General features: G+C 35.6%; 1 protein-coding gene across 3 annotated transcripts in view; it reads right to left on the reverse strand.

Moving 5' to 3' along the window:
* The window catches only part of LOC144447513 (atrial natriuretic peptide receptor 1-like), a 273931-nt gene that overhangs the window by 36229 nt on the left and 222381 nt on the right, over positions 1 to 15321 (reverse strand). For all 3 annotated transcript variants that reach the window (XM_078137559.1, XM_078137558.1, XM_078137557.1), the window contains exon 5: positions 1242 to 1374. In XM_078137559.1, the coding sequence (XP_077993685.1) occupies positions 1242 to 1374 (133 nt within the window). The remainder of the gene's footprint in view (positions 1 to 1241; positions 1375 to 15321) is intronic.

Raw genomic sequence — 15321 nt, forward strand, 5'->3', positions numbered from 1 at the left:
CGTGACATGGCGTGATTATTTCCTAAATCACCACAGTGTGTTCTCTTTTTGGTGCACTGATTCGAAACTACGTTCCTGCAACTGGAAATTATACCATTTACATTACTTTTATTCAACCGAGCTTCTCAAGGTCGAAGTGAATGTGTGATTCATGCTATCAAAGTCGATTAGTGAAATATTTCAGTGCACCGGTATATGACATGACAAGACGTCCCGTTGTGCTGGTAGAGTAATACATACAAACACATATATTTAATAACGTAAAGAGATACTCAACAATGTCAAAGTTTTCCCCTTTCACTATTTTACAATGCAATGGCCTTATCTGGCCACACACATGGCTAGTATATCACCAACTGTGCAATCACGTGTACATTAACCAGAAAAGGACCACCAATTCCGCCATTTTTTTGGCACGGAGATAGAATAAAAATTCTATTAATACGGCTATTTTAAATACACATAAACCAGACAAATACCATCAAAAGAGCAAGGGGTTTTTTTGCCTGAAGATGCTATCAAATCTATCTTTAACTTTGAAGTCCTAAATTTAATCTAACCATCAAAAGGCCATCAAATTTACAATTTTTTTGCACGAATATGTGATAAAAATTTGATTCACACACTGAACATTAAAAACCGTCATGTTTGCTTGCATGAACATTGTAATTGAATCTTCCATGATGTTTTCAACAATTTTATTAACGAGACCTCTATATCCATATCCGCCATTGTTTAGTTACATAAACCAACTCCTTTCAGTTACAAATTTATTCAAAAGTTCAAACTCAGAACACAACATAGCAATGTAAGCTTGTGCATGGTTTACATCTACTCAATGCTCGAAATAGACTAGACCCTTCAAGCTGGCAGATTTCAAAGATAGTCCGACGGTTCAAATCGGACAGCGCAAAGGGTAACGCCCGCGAAAAAAAATATATAGGATTTATACCCTGGTCGTTCTACGTTTAGAGTATGCGTCTACGTCATTGGTTCTGCTGTTCTCTAAATATGAGTCAAAACAATCAAAATAGCCATTACTTTTCACCATTTTGTATAAAATTACGCTTGCGCAGGTATGATTATTCTCCCATATATTTCTTTATTCAGCCACAATATACGAGTGACCTCGAAGAGACAAGACTCCTTAGGTCTTTCGTATTATTCTCGGTTGAACAGAAAAAAAAATATTGAGAAATAATATCTTGTCATCAAAGAACACACAATTAAGTTAATGTTACCTTTCTCTTGGCAAAATTCGCCCTGGAATCCACAAGCTGGTACGTCTACCGGTTGATGTTCACCAGGCCAATCTATTTTCGCTCCTTTTACGGGTTCGTATTTCTTCCTTGTTCCGTAGTAGTTCGCAATCACCTGTGAGAAAAGCAAAAAACCTAGGTTCAAGCCACAGAAAGTATATCAGTCTAACATGAAATATAACTGGTAAAATGTCGACGAAACTATCGACTGTTCACACGACTTGAAAGTATTTCAATTCAGGCAGGCCACTAAATTAAACCGCTTACAATTTGATATTAAAAAAACAGTTTCAGACAAATATTTGAAAAGATATCAACAGTATGTCAGCGTATTAAAAGACATACTGACACATAAAAGTTACTTGAAGTATAAATTAAAGTATACACCCTAGGGTGAACAGATAGAGAAGGTCATGGCCACTAAAACCCTGGACCTTTCTTATAGTGGCCTGAATTACTGTTGGAAATCAAAAGAGAAATTATCTACAAAAAATTTTTTAACCAATATTTTTACACTGTAGCAAACCTCAGGCGATCTATAATACACGATCGACACGTACATGTCTTCAAGGGTAAAATCACGTGACTGTTTGAATAATATGCACATTTTCTCTCTTTTTTCCCTTTTAGACTCTACTTAACCTTCCCCGCATAGGGGAGTAGTAGGTTAACCTTGATCATGCTGACATTGGTTGTACAGGGTGAAATCGAGTTCAATTTGTCTGATAAATTTGAAAGGTTGTTTGTTCAACTAAATATCAGATATGGAGACAACACATACATTCTGTTTTGAGTATAATATTTCAAACTAGATGGAGCTATCAATTAAAGAATCATACGCCGTCACAAATCAAGATCACCTATCTTGTCATGGCCTACTCCAATCCAATTAATGATAATTTCCTTGTACCTAGAGACGAGTTCTTAATCCGTTTCGATACATATCAGCAGCCAAATCTGCACTGCACTTAAGCTGGTCACAAGAAGAAATTAGAACAAACTGCCCGAAGACTGATCGCTTATCAGGGAGTCCCTATTAGCTATGTTTCTAACTAAAGCACACGAATTGGGACCTACTGTGATGGAATAATTAAGGAAATAAGGAGAAATGAAATTGTTTTCACAGGGGAGACAGGATGAGAAACTAAGGAATTAAGAGTTATTATTTTGAAAGTGTTTGAATTTCAAACCAATTTCACAAAACAAAACAAAACATAAACGAAGTTTCTCTTCCATTTTCACCGCTCTGATCTCATGGCTCAGAAGTTATAGTCTTTCCTGCTTCATTTAATTGAATTTATGATATTCTGTTGTATTTGTGTTACCTATTTTATACGACACCACGTCTGCGCATGCGCGATTTCAGCTACTGTTTTTTTTTTTAAAAATAGAACAAGTCAGTGAAACGTTTATGTCATTTTAATTCACAATTATTGTTAGGAAGGTGAATTTAATGCCTTCCTGGAACTTTCTGTTGCATGTCAAGAAGGTGTCATCAGTGACCGTAACGTAACGTGATACATATCTCGTGTGTTATCTTGAAAAGACTTTAATAATTTGCACAATATCACATGTATCACATGCTGTTGTCCTATTATAGGTCCGTACCAGGGGTTATAATTGCAAAGAGTTTGGAAGACGTTATGGGAAAGCGCATATAAAAACTATCATCATCATCATTATTATTATTATTATTATTATTATTATTATTAATAAAATAAGATATTATTTGACATATTACAACAATATTTTGAACAGTGACTGTGGTATTAGGAAACTTACTGTATTATAAACATAGGGTTTAGGCAATGCTGATCTCGTGATGGTTTATCCCGATCGGAGTTCTAGCAACGGTATACTACGTGCATGGTGTAGTAAAATACTCTGGTTCACAATATGCGTGAAACACAATATGTGTATGATTACTCCTCGTTGAAAATGCTAAAGCCCAGTACATGTCTGAGCCTACATACAGTATGGAAGGTATTGACACGATCCGGCGAAAAGTAGTTGTAGACATACATACGTTTGATGACAAGCAACGACCTGACACTGTACGCAATAAAATAAATCTGCCGTTAATCACACTTATTCATTTGCTAAAGATATCTGGTTACATATGTTTCATATTGTGATTATTAAGGCAATATGCTCATAGCAAAATTACCGTAACTTACAAAATGTTTGCGTCTGATAGCAGTTAATGTGGTGGCTATGATCACTTCACGCAACCTTTTGATACTCTGCAAGATCACGTGTGTTATTGCAAGATACCGACCATAATTTGTGACGTAAGCTTAATTTCTATTTAAATTTATTGTCTCGATTCTTGTCCAGAGAATATTTTGTCTACCTACATACTACGTCATTTTATCTATTACATACAGGATGCTAAATCCTAACACAAATAAATCCACTCCAATTTCAAGAGATTGTGAGATTTATGATTTCCAAAGATGTCAATATCGAGGATATTATAGCTACTACATGTATATCTCTTCCAAAAGATTTTCACTTTACTAAATATCGCGAGAGCAAATGACCACATTTGACTGTGAATGTCAACCATGTTATGTCAGATTATTTCATTCATAGGCATGTATCTTGTCGGAGTTCTCTGAAGTAAATATCAAATTGCTGTTCCGGGACTTTCAAGTAGTGGTTAAAATTGGTATTCCAGGCTTTCTCAGGGACTATTATCTTGGAACACGTGACCTATGTTATCAATATTAGACAACTAAAGAGACTGTTGATAACTTTGAAAAAGAATTCCAAGTGAGCGGAAGAGAAGTAGCTAAGGATAGAATCGTGCTTTTTCCTAATCATTCCATCTGGTCATAGGAATAGTAGTTCTATTTCTCCAGGGAACGTTTAAGTTGACTTGGAGTGGTCATGACTTGCCTTTAAGCTATATCTTCGTTTTAATGGTTCTGATGTTTTAAGATTACTCCCCATTAGTAAGAGTGGATTTAAGTGTACATAGAACAAAAACTGTAGTATGGATCACAATATTTACAGTGACTGCCACTTGTCACTCATTTCAGTACACTAAGGTTTGTACATGTTGGAATTTTACCATGAATGGATTTGGTGAACGAACAAAAAATAAAACTTATTCTGAGCGGACGACGTCGTAACGGATGTGTAGGTATTTCATCATCTTCTTTCTCTATAACAATCGTTGTACTTGTAAACTGTACTTTTTAGCTGACATGACAAATTGCTTCCTTTGTAAATCTTCATTAGTACCGTTTACTTTAGTCAAAAAGCGTGAGACAAGCACTGATCAAGAAAAGAAACGACAAAATGTTTCTTTGCAGGTCAAAACTGAAAATCCGAATAAAAAGAACTTGATGAAATATTCTAAATCCTACTATCGAATACCCGTCCAGCTAGTAGTTTGACACTACAATTACTACTGTCACGTGATTGCAATAATTCTTACATGACCATTACAAATCGATGAACGGTTCAACAACAGAATCATCACGGTTGGACAAACATCAGAATGTTCGTACTTGTTCCAAACATGACCGTTACAATTTCATAAACATACAAGCTTACGATCAACTCTGGATCCGAGTACGCCGTTAAAGGTTTGCGACAAACCAACACTGTGCAGTGAATGAAATGAACTGCATTTAATAATAATAATAATAATAATAATAATAATAATAATAATAATAATAATAATAATAATAATAATAATAATAACGTTGGTTATCATATAGCACATTGTGCTTAAAAGCACTTTTTATTTATTATTACCCCTGGCACAGACCTATAGCGGCACAGCGGCCCTTTATATTTCAACTCCCTGGGGAGCATACAATCCATTGCAGCCTTTGTAAGCGCAGAGGATTAAAGTATTCACATTGCTACTTATATCCTATCAGGTCCCCAATTATACAGCTGGGTTGACTGGGGCACAGTCGTGGTTCAAATCTTGTCCAAGGACTTTAGCCATTCAGAAAATTTGTTTTCAAGGCAAACTGGTTTCATTGGTTCAAACCTTCTCAATGACAAAGTATTGGCAAAGCAATCTGTTGCACAATTAATTAAAGCATCATTAATATTAATCACTATTAATAGCACTAGGACGACGAAGATGGCGGCGGCGGCGACGACGACAATAACGAAGACGACAACAGTTGCCACTATAACAGCTACCACCGTCATGGCCATCGCAGCCAAAAGTACCTACAGTATACCACCAAGTTATCTAAAACTTATATGGCGGTTTACAAAGCCATCTTTTTTAAATATTAATGATGCAAAATATGCAGTACGTCTAGAGGTGTTGACATCATCAAATAAAAAAATAGCGCCAATGGCGTTGTAGCACAACATATGCATTATCACTTCACTGGTGCTAAGGTTGTAGCCATGGTTGCTAGGGCCAGTTGTGTGTGTCAAAATGTTTTGAATAAAGACTGCGAATAACACCTCCAGAAACATCCCTACCAAATTTCAGCCCCATTCACCATGTAGTTTTCAAGATATAAGTTTTTGACCAAATTGAGACTTTTTAGACCCCATTTGCATATTGCTGATGGAATGATCATATTGTGACTACATCTACATGTACACATCCGTATAGGCATCCTCATTAAATTTCATCCAAATCTGCTCAGTAGTTTGTTTTGGAATTAAAGATTTTTGACCAAAAAGACACCTTTAGGCCCCAATTTGCATATCACTGATGAGATCATATCAAGAATACATCTTAATCTAAACACCCCTTAGAACGTTCCCACAAAATTTCAGCCCCCATCTGCTTGGTAATTTTGGAATTATAGACATTTGACCAAAAGACACATGTTTAGCCCTAATTTGCATATCACCGATGGGATCATTACATCATGAATAATTCTTAAACACCCTAAGAATGCTTCCACCAAATTTCAGTCAAATCTGTCCAGTAGTTTTGGAATTATAGATTTTTGACCAAAAAGACTCATTTTTAGCCCTAATTTGCATATCATTGATGGGCTCATTATATCATGAGCAATTCTTAAATTAAACACCCCAAGAACATTCACATCAAATTTCAGGTCAATCTGCCCAGTAGTTTTGGAGTTCAAGTTTTTTGAACCAAAAATCACATTTAGACCCAAAACGCACATCTCTGATGCGATCATTTGTATTTGAACAATTTTCCATGTACACGCCCTAACTAATATCGATATCACCACCAAATACAAAGGCAATCCGTCTGGTGATTTTTTACTTTAAATCGTTTACATACAAACACACATCCGCGCACTCACGCACGCACGCACGCACACACACACGCACACACACACACACACACACACACACACACACATTTCACCATGCCTCTACCATTACTGAACATCAGTTCAGTTGTGCTGAAAAAAACAACCTTGAAACAGTCACGAATACATGAGCTATCTAGATAAAGCACCTAAAGCTATTCAATAATCAAAAAGAAGAGTCCGTCGCATAAAACCTGTTCGCTATTCACTTATATTGCCACATTAAAGACGACAGTGCCCAACGAATAATCATCCACGTCTATTATCTAATTGAATCAACCATCGTATACAATTGTATATTCGCAATAAAATGATCACAAATACCTCTTGATGTCCTTAACTATGTTGAAAACTGGAGATTTGGTTTAACTGCTTTGGCTGTAAATAGTTATGGCGCTTGGGTCTTGCGAATATTGTTAGAGGTAGTAATTCAGAATTCTGCCATAAATGATGACATGTCTTTGCCTAGAGGCAGGCGGACCTGGGTTTTATGATTAGATGGACAATTAAATTGGACATCATTAATAGAACCTCGCCGCAAGGGAGGCTTATAAGAGACGGGAATTATATTATTATCAAAAGTATACGGTCGTATAGAACATATTGTAAAGTTTGTTTTATTTCATTTTATTACGCGAATGTGTGTTTTCGTCTGTGAAGAACGACAGGGGACTAGGCAATTGTGTGCAGCTTGACTTGGACCAAGAAATTTGCTTTTGAGAAAACTCAAACGACGAGCATGTGTATAGTTAACTAGTCATGCGTACGCGTCGTAACGGGGTAATTGACTACTGATGACGAATCTTCAATTTCTATATATACCATGCACTTGCTTTTTGGCTACACTCGAATAACTCGCGAACTACTGCGCGTGAAGTTACTGCGACATGTTAGTTACGTTGTCGACAGGTTTCCCTTTCTCCTTTTCTAAGGCAGGCTGCAGTGTTCCAAATTTCAAATACGTTTCCAACTAATGGGGAAAGGAGAGACTATCGTATGCGAACGAAATAAAGACAGGAAATGGTTCGTCGGGAAAGGAATGTCTAGATGGACACATTACGGATCACAAAGCCGTGGAATTACATTTTATCAGTGGCATACATTTGACAAGAAAAATTCAGGTCAAAATATATCGAACGTAACTAGACCTTAATATTCGATACTATAAAATACAGATATTATAAATGTACTACTTAATACAACTGGAATCGGAAAACGATAATTCTACTCAGAGTCGAATATTTTGAAAAACCACTATTCTAAACATGGCTAGTTTCTATGCTATGCTCATCCGTAAATTGCAAAGAAAAACATCAACTTTAATAGAACTGCTAATATTTAAGGGACTACAGAATGCACTTCTAGTATCTTTCTTTCAAAAACAACGTAACGTAAATATTTCATTGCTGAGTATCCCTAGGCCTTGTTTCAGCTTTTACTTATGTGAACACCAGTCCTTTGTGTAATACTAGCAACTACAGAATCGTGATCGAGTACTTTACTTTTACGTCAAAAACTTGCAAAGTGGTCGTCAGGTATGAATCAAACATTACATACTGCAGAAGCAGAGCTCTGAAAATGTTCAATTAAGAAAATACACGGACAAGATGCACAATGTCTGAGGATTATGTAATATGAACATTGTTTTAGGTATCCAGGGAGTAAGCCAATTCTAACATACTATTTATTTATTTATATAGTGAAGATTTCAGTGACGTAAGATTTACAATTTATGCTGGTAGGTATGTAATGACAAAAGACATTGAAAGCTGCACTAGTTGTAATTGGGGTTATTATTATATTCCATCAAACAAACAAACAAACAAACAAACAAACAAACAAACAAACAAACAACACTGTTCACGGATAATCGTTAAATACCAATTAATCATTGTGTTTATGTTAATTACAGGTCAATTTAATCCATATAAAGTAGTAAAGGAACAGGTTAAGATCGTGATTGCGTTGGTGTACTGATTTTAGGGTGAGGATTATGTGTACAGCAAATGCGTTTACCCACAGGTGATTCAATATTGTTCAGGATGTACAATATTATAAGTAAATCATTATATCTAACAAAACAGTTGCACAAAATTGTCCAGTTTCAGCAATATCAGTTAAAATAATGAAAAATAGGGCCAATGGCGTTGTAGCACAACTGTACAGTTTAAAAAAATGTTTACCCACATGTTGATCCATGCCAGGTATAGGTGTTCATTTGCTGAATGATTATCCTGTTGTCTATCCAACCATGTTGTTATCTTTGCAATGTATGCGATCATTTGGCTGTTGCTATGGGTGTAGTCTTGTTGCTAGGTATATTTGCATACATTTTTTGAATGTTTGTTCATTTGTCTATTAATCCCTGTTGTTATCTTTGCAATATACATGATCATTTGACTGTTGCTATGGGCGTGGTCTTGTTGTTAGGCACATTTACATACATTTTTAAAATATTTATTCATTTGTTTACTAATTTCTGTTGTTATCTATACACCCCCAAATACATCCCCATTAAATTTCAACCCAAACTGCTCAGTAGTTTTGGAATTACAGATTTTTGACCAAAAAGACACATGTTTAGCTCTAATTTGCATATCATTGATGGAATCATCTTGTCATGAACAAATCTTATACACTTACCCCTAAGAATGTTCCGACTAAATTTCAGGCCAATCTGCCCAGTAGTTTTCGATTTTAAGTTTTTTTACCAAAAATCTATTTTTTTACCCAAAACACACATCTCTGATGCGATCATTTTCATTTGAACAATTTCCCAACTAGACATCCAAAGTAACATGACCACCAAATATTAAAGCAATCGGTCCAGCAGTTTTTGACTTTAAGTTGTTTACACACACACAAACACACACACACACACACACACACACACACACACACACACACATACATACATACATACATACAGACAGACAGACAGACAGACAGACAGACAGACAGACAGACAGACAGACACTTATCGATGCCGATAGCACTACTGAACCTTTAGTTTAGTTGTGCTAAAAACTGATATAATGCTGATTTCTAATTTAAAATGGATACAGCAATGTTAATCTTTAAACTAATTCTCAACTCTGTAGATGTCTTACATCCACGAATGTTCTCAACGACACGATCTTGTGAGCAGTTGTCTTACCATGACAGGCTCCAAATGTAGGTTAAGGAGAAATTGTAGTGGAAGTACACACGGAACTAAAAGTATCGTTATTTAACAGAGAATTGGCTAAAATAAACGTGAGATTGTATATCTTGTGGACAATCGTGATAGGAATACAAAGACTCGAAGGATAAGGGTACTCTATATAGCAATATCGTCTTCATTTAATTGATAGGTTTTATACTATTGGGAAAAGACGTTTGATCAATTCACAAACAAACTCACTCTCACTCCCACTGTCTGTCTTGTCTGTCTGTCTGTCTGTCTGTCTGTCTGTCTGTCTCTGTGTGTGTCTCTCTCTCCCTCTCTCTCTCTCTCTCTCTCTCACTCTCTCTCTCTCTCTCTCTCTCTCTCTCTCTCTCTCTCTCTCTCTCTCTCTCTCTCTCTCTCTCTCTCTCTCTCTCTCTCTCTCTCTCTCTCTGGCGTCAGACAGTATTTATTTGGGTGATAGAATCAGATATATTGCGCATACTCATTGCGAATTAATTACGGTGCTTTGCTCATTACATGACACAAAGTCGTTTTCGATAAGATAAACTTACAACGGCAACAAAGTAACAATGTAGATGTACTATCTTCATCATTGCACTCAGGTCACGTCAAGTTCACTTGGACTTCACCTGGTAGAAATTTCTCCAATCTTAAAGTTTGGACAACATATTAGCTGGCAACACTTACAATTACTTTGATCGAATGGTTGGTCAAGATTGGGAAAATTACACACAGTCATATTTGCCACTATTTCCGCTGTCAGTGAAGGACTTTCACGAGACGATGTGAACGAATATGTCAATCATATTTAAATGTGATTTTTTTTCCGGTGGGTACAGAAACGATGCTTTTCTTCCATCGGTAGCTTAAGTATTACTTAGATGACAGGTTGGAGATTTCTTCCAGTCTGATTATGATATCATATGTTGTTGACATAGTGAGGCTTAAATAGACCAAAGATATTTGTGCTCTTTCATTGATTATTAGAATCTTAAATTATCATCATGGTACGAATAGCCTGTAGAGTGAAAATATACTGCAATTCCAATCACATATGAAGCCGTTTAAAAGCAATTCACTGTTATGCACCATAGTGAAATGCCATCATCTTTTCATTTCATTCGATATTTAGTAAGTATAATATGTCGTTGAGAAGCCATTAGCTTTATGCTTTGAATATCAAATGTTAAAAATGTACAGAACTTAACGATTAGCAATTGAACTTTGCACAATGTATATCAAATATAATCAGCATACTTTAAGTGCTGAACTATTGTAATGTATTTTATAAATTTAAAATTTGTGCTTTACCTTCTCTTAAAGGCACGATCAGTGATAACAGATAGTTTTACCTTCCATTAAGAAAGTAATGACGAGAATAATACAACATATCAGATAAACATGTCATATCCAGCTCTCATCGAAAATAATCCTGAAGGAATCATTCTAATTTTAGTTAGTACAAAAAATATAATCATCATGGAATGTTTTCCTCTGTAACATACAATGACCTCCAGGACTTCCTATTTACAATTTGTGTTACATACATACATACATACATACATACATACATACATACATACATACATACATACATACATACACACACACACACACACGCACGCACACACACACACACACACATACATACATACATACATACATACATGCATGCATGCATACATACATACATACATACATACATACATACATTCATACATACACACACACACATACATACATACATACATACATACATACATACGCATTCACTCACTGCAAGCATGTACGTACGCACCGACCTACCGACCGACCTACCTACCTACCTACCTTCCTACACACACACACACACACACACACACACACACACACACACACAGCCAGACATACATGCCATGTTCCATATTATGTCCACACGTAACCAAGACGTAAAACGCAAGTCTTTAAAATCATAGTTGTTGTTTGACAGATGCAAAGTTTTATGTTCTACGATAAGCAATGATATTCCCATCAAATGGTGAACGTGTCTGAGTGAAACGTACACTATATCTTAGATTACAGTTAAGATCGCTACAAATATTTATTTTTTTCACAATTAAGGTGAATAACAACCAATAATCATTTAAGTCTAGTTATGTTCCATTTTTGTCTCCAAGCAAATCTACAGAAATACATCGTGCATGAAATCTGTTAATCTGAAAAATCCATTGTGCAATATTGTATCGTTATTTGATGTGTGGCCTTCTATGTACAACTGCAAAAATACCAGACTTCACTATTACATTTCGCAACAGTAGTTTTAGTTTATGTCTATCTTAGTTATAAATTTTGGACAAAAAGACACATTTGTAAGTCCTAAATTGCATATCACTGATGGCATCATCATGTCTTGAACAATTCTTAATCTAAACACCCATAGAACGCCCCCACCAAATTTTAGCCGTATCTGCTTAGTAGTTAGTACTTTTGGAGTTATAGATTTTTGACCAAAAAGGCACATTTCAGCCCTAATTTGCATATCACTGATGGGATCATCATGTCATGAACAATTCTTAATCTAAACACCACTATTAAAGAATGTTCCCACCAAATTTCAGACCGATCTGTACAGTAGTTTTTGAGTTTAAGGTTTTCGACCAAAAAAACACATCCAAGGTAATATTCCCACCAAATATTACGGCAGTCGGTCTAGCGGTTTTTGATTTTAAGTTGTTTACACACAGAGAGACACAGACAAAGACACACAGACAGGCAGACAGACAGACAGACAGACAGACAGACAGACAGACAGACAGACAGACAGATAGATAGATAGACAGGCATTCACTTTGCCATGCCCATAGCACTACTCAGTTCATTTGTGCTAAAAATCGTTCAATCTTGGAAGACATACATTAGTTTTGAAATTCAGTCCTCGACTAAGTGTACTTGTATAATTTCTAAACTCAGCATGTTGTAAAATTATACCCTTCCATCGCCCTAAATTGCAGTAGCATTAAACGCAAAAAAATTCGAAATATTACAAATTGGAATATTATGCAGGCGTTTATAATCGTATCAGTGTCTCCAAGCGTGTACATTCAATGCTCGTCAATAACAAACAGACTTTTAACTTAACATTATATTTTAACACAAACATCCACACCTGTTTTCGGTTTTAGTGTTGTTTCATTAAATCGTTGTCCTCGGGGAAAATACAGTAAATATGAACATGCCTAAAGATCTAATAAATTCGAGAAAAACTTTGCACCACATCGTAGAAATAATTTCGCCAGTGAAATTACTGAAATCCTACAGTATGTTTTTTTTCTGTGGGGCTGTGTTATGTCTCTGAAAAGTTTGACATTAATGCTATTTAACTATTTATTGACGGGAATGAACAGGCAATAATCGCCAAGTCTTCATAAAAGAGCCATACGGACACTGCGCAAACATTGTTTGCAAGAAACAAGCCTCACGATATCCATCAATTATGCAGTGCTAGTTGTACAAGCTTTCACTACGTTGTATACATTGTCGAGTATATGTATGTATTGTCTGTACAGTGCCTTCACTTGTCAGATAATCCACAAGTCTTTGCCTTGTATCGCACAAGCTCCTTGTTAACGTACAGTAAGATTGGTTTCCATGTCCTACTCAAAGAAGTAAACAATTCTGGGCAATCCTAAAAATCTGTGCTTAGCTTCTTCATTTCACTTCTACGTGACCCGCCTTGCGCACAATGATTCACGCAGCACACGCCTGTGAAATATAACCACATTTTCCCCCAACCTATCTGTGTTTGTAACGTTCAGCTTGTCAATATGACAGGATGGTACATTACTCTACTCTATAGCTGTGTAATTACATTCGCGGTTATAAGCACATGCAATATGTGGCTATATTTGTTTTTCATTGAAAGGACACCACAAATTGTTCATCTCAACACAATATCACGAATAGCATTAAAATCAACGAACAGAAATAATTCCATGCATCTGTCAACCGAGGAAGTAAAATTACATTGGCGATCATGTGACCTTTTTTATCCCCTCTTATTTCAAAACCATCAAAACAGAATTACCCAAGCTATTACATATGGTAGTCTATTTGTTTGCCAGCCAATAAGACTTGTAAAATATGGAGAAAGAACGCATGCATATGACCTAAACTACTTAGGAAAGGTTTTTCATTTCAAGAAACACTTATTCGGGTTAGTTTGTTATCAGTGATACGGTATTGAAAAAAATAATATGCTTCAACCATCCGTAAATCTTCACATTTTATATCACGTGCATACTATGCTGTTTTAAAGTGATTCTTTGCCCATCTTCTTTAAGTGACAGTTCTTTATTGTACAAGTTTATAGCTCAGGAATACCTTTAGGTGTATTCGTAATATAATATATCGAGTCCTTCCTTTTTCCCCAAAGAAACCTGATATTCAAAAAACCTTCAGTAAACACAGAAATGTAATTTTCCGACAATGCCTCAGTAATAAACATTTATGGCTGTGTTAATCATATACCATTTGACTGCAGCTGTCCATAGACTGCAACTAGCGTATTATATGGATAATATTTCATTGCCGTTTTATATTTCATTCCAGCAATTTCGCTTTATTTCTTTAATTTCTTACGCACATGTTTTATTACAATGGCATGTTGTCTGTTCACTTGATACGCCACTACATTGACAGTATTTTATGTAAGGGTTTCATTGCCGCGTACTTCGTTGCTAGGGATCACAGTGACCGATACTCATAAAATCACTCGGGGCTTCTTGTACAATAGAAGCCAATTAACCTGAAATATCATATCTGGTTCTACAAAAATCTTACCAACATTACTACACTTTATCGTCTGGCTGGACAATGATATATTTAGTACAGTTCATTCATTTTTAACCCGTGAACTTTAGAAAGGTAGCTTATGCAAGTATAGTATGTTAGTAGTAACAAAATGAGCCAGATGATGAAATGCATTTTTTTAGTTCAAATGTTTCAAGCCAGCTGAAGGACGTAAACATGTAGCACATGTATTATATGTTGTAGAGTCAGTTGGCGGACTGTTTCAGGTTAACTGGTCTCTATTGTATTGCTGAAGAAAACATGTCACTGTGAGTGAAGGACCGTATACACACACACACACACACACACATATATATATATGTATATAATTCGCTCTACTAACCGTATTGAGCACTTTTATGTGGTTATATCAACACCCAGTCAATTATATATATATATATATATATATATATATATATATATATATATATATATATATATATATATATATATATATATATATATATATATATATATATATATATATATATATATATATCCCAGTGTCTTCCCTGTATTCCAGGTTCTCATTTCTGTACGGTGAATTTCACAATACTGTGCAGCTTTTCTGTTTGATACAACCACGCAAAAATCAACAAGAAACAGCATATGCCACACTTCAATTGCAAGATCGTATTTTTGCTACATTTAGTCTAAAAGCAAATAAACCATTTAACTGTATTGCAACTCCACATGATGCAGACATTCGGGCACCAATATTTTTCTTAGTATCAAGCACCCGATGAAGGGCGCGTAAAATGTCCTTTGCGGTGTTCATTTGATGTCT

The sequence above is a fragment of the Glandiceps talaboti genome, chromosome 16 (assembly GCF_964340395.1).
Source record: "Glandiceps talaboti chromosome 16, keGlaTala1.1, whole genome shotgun sequence".
Lineage (NCBI taxonomy): Eukaryota > Metazoa > Hemichordata > Enteropneusta > Spengelidae > Glandiceps > Glandiceps talaboti.